Here is a 2,922-nt window from a genome sequence, read left to right on the forward strand (position 1 = left end):
ATGTGGTCGATGCTTGGTCATTTGCTTCATGAGAACTGTTTTTAGGGAATATATATGCATATATATCAGTAAGATATATCTTTTCACTGTTATTAGGTCTTGAAAACCGTAGCCTAACTTCTGAATTGTTTTGCGGTACTGCGTTGCTCATTCCTTACCTTTCCGGCTAGAGGGCTAAACGATGTTAAACGTACAATTAATATGGAATGAAGTTGTGGTTTCTGTACTACCAACAAGGTTAAATATAACATGTAAGCAAAATATATCAGCTGGAAAATGATGCGGAACTACTCCTCAAAACAAGTCGTAAGCAACAGTAGCAGAACTAAAAGGAGCTATGACAAGCAAGTGAAGCTTGAACTGCAAAAACGTCTTGTATTATGGTACAGAGGTAGTATACTGTAGCTACACTGAGGGCTAAAACATCACCACTTTTGCGTCCGATGTCGGAAGAAGCTTGGCCCATGATTCTCAGAAAAAAAGGTATATCTAACAGAAGGTATTGGCATACACATCCATACATGCAGAGGCTTATATATAACGCACGGCTCGCGCACATGCCCAGGCAAAGGGGAGCATTGCTTCATTACTTGATATATGCCATCAAAAGAACAGAAGAACAGCCAGTCTAAGTGAACTAGCCAAATATAGGTGCAGTGCAACAGCCATCCATGCATTAGAAACAAGCCCCGTTATGCAGATTATGCCCTGCAATTCAATTCAACAAGATGCCACTGCTGTTAGACGTAATTGAAACATCTACCTTTGAGACCTACAAGACAAAAGGTAACTATGCTGAAAAGGCGAGCATGCAGTTTGGTTCAAATGTCAGTCCAAAAATGAGCAAAACTACACTAACATGTTAAGCTCCAACCAAGGAATGTGGTTCAAGAACAGACACTTCACTGGGCACAAGCGTTGGCATGGCATATGGATGTGTAAATGTTAAGTCACAAGTATTGAGCATTTCGCCTATCAGTTTGCATGGTATGCAAGACAGCAGAAAAATAATGTAGCTTCAGTGAGTTTTGATTTATTAGTAGTACAACTCAGAAGTCATAATCCAACTGGTTTAAGTGGTGTCTTTCTCTCAGTCTCATAGATCAGGTAATTATGGAAAAGATCCGCTTCCCACGGCAGCAATATGTTTAGTTTATAGTCAACCTAATTATATGATATCCTTAAATAAACTCAAATCTTATATTATCGTTGCATCTACGTTACAATCATGAGAAGAAAAATACCCGATAGGGTTGTGTACCATGTCATGCTACCAGCACCTTTTAGCAAAACTGGCACTTCACACCATCTATTTAGGCATAACATGGGAGGCCACACCAAATTGATGCTTTCCTACCATATGGCATATGCAAAATACAAGCAAAGACCGGGAACAAGCTTACTCACCACTTCAAACAGTTGGTGGCGTCAAGGATGGTGGGAAACCAGCATACAGAGGGGCACCCCCAATCATGTACTTATTTGCACAGAACCACTCAAGCTGCAATGTCTGGAGATTCAGTGAAAAACAGTCGAAATCTGGCCTTTCCGGCAAGGGGGCCGAATGCAGGTTTTCTGGAATCCCTTGCAGGAGTAAGTATCCCCCAGCTACATCCATGATCGTATATCGGTAACCCAAAGGCAAGGAGATTATCACCACTGATTGCCACTTGTTTGCACCATCTCCATCTTTTTGCAACTTGGTATAGCGAAGGAAATACCTGTCATTATCAATTCGATTCATGAGAGTAAACATCCCAAGCCTTCCTTCCCCTGCCTCTACAAAAGCCATCATTGGGATCATTTGGCCGGGGACATGTTGACGTGGGAGGTCGACAGCAGAGAACTCCATCGTGCGCGTGTCAAGCATGAGCAACTTGTTCGACGGAGAAACAGCCCAACAGAAGCATTTGTGCACATAGTAGCGCTCTGAGGCCCATGTCAAGTGAGCGTCTGGAACCTGGTTGCCAGGACTTGTCACCAAAGCGATCCAGCCGTCAAAGGTAACAGCATGCCATTCGCCGGCACCCGACGAGAAGACGAAGAGGACCAGCTTGGTTGTGCACTGCGCCAGGCACATTACTCTGAATGAAGTAGGGTCTTCATCATCGCCAGGAGGAGCAAGGAAGGGCTCGAAGTTGACGATATCCGGCTGATGAACTAGCACCGCTAGTTCGTCGGAAATGGGAGGTAGCAGACGGTACCGCCGGTACAGGGGGTCGCAGACAGCGAACTCCCCGGCGAAGTCGCGGGGATCGTAATCGTCGGGAGCGTAGCTGCTTCCCTCGGGGACGCCGGAGAAGAGGGCGCGGCCGTCACGGAAGTGGCGGTGGCGCCAACGGTCGACGGAGGGGAGGAAGGAGCACCAGAAATCGACCTCCGCGGCGGCGAAGGCGCGGGCGGCGGCGGCGGAGGGATGGGGGTGCTGGGCCGGGCGGAAGGTGACGGAAATTATGCCGAGGAGAGGCGGCGGGTGGAGGGTGCGGAAGCGGCGGAGGAAGGAGTGGTCGGTGATGACGCGACGCAGGGTAGGACAGGCCGTCGAGGCGCGGGCGAGGTCGGCCGCCGTGGTTAGCCGGAGGAGGATTTCCTCGAGGAGCTCGTCCTGGAGCTCCGGCTGCTCCGACGGCGTGGCTTCCATGTCGCCCGGCGGCGCCATTGGGGTGGAGGGTGGAAATGCCGCAAGCGGATTTAGGGTTCTCGATGCATTTTTTTTTTCAGAGCTCCGACAAATGGGCCAGAGAGGGAAAAGCTCGTAGTGCCGGACGTGGGTACCGGGCCAGGCCCAGCAACATCACTGTATTAGTCCGCAAGGTAATGATCGATGTTTCTCAAAAAAATAAAAAAAATGATCGACGATATTGAAAAGGGGTCGGCAGCTAGCTATGATGCAATCATACATGAAATCAAGGAACATTCCCT

The 2,922-nt window shown here is 48.4% G+C and overlaps 1 protein-coding gene across 1 annotated transcript; it reads right to left on the minus strand.

The window, feature by feature from the left end:
- Nucleotides 1–349: 349 nt before the first annotated feature.
- Nucleotides 350–2,716, minus strand: LOC123142042 (uncharacterized). Its single transcript, XM_044561071.1, has 2 exons — nt 1,408–2,716; nt 350–708 (listed from the first exon to the last, which is right to left on the minus strand). The coding sequence occupies exon 1, from the start codon at nt 2,657–2,659 to the stop codon at nt 1,412–1,414; it is 1,248 nt and encodes a 415-aa protein (XP_044417006.1). The 5' UTR covers nt 2,660–2,716; the 3' UTR covers nt 350–708; nt 1,408–1,411.
- Nucleotides 2,717–2,922: the final 206 nt, after the last annotated feature.

The sequence above is a fragment of the Triticum aestivum genome, chromosome 6D (assembly GCF_018294505.1).
Source record: "Triticum aestivum cultivar Chinese Spring chromosome 6D, IWGSC CS RefSeq v2.1, whole genome shotgun sequence".
Lineage (NCBI taxonomy): Eukaryota > Viridiplantae > Streptophyta > Magnoliopsida > Poales > Poaceae > Triticum > Triticum aestivum.

Coding starts and splice junctions, on each gene's coding strand:
- LOC123142042 (XM_044561071.1), bottom strand. CDS start 2,659: ATGGCGCCGCCGGGCGACATGGAAGCCACGCCGTCGGAGCAGCCGGAG.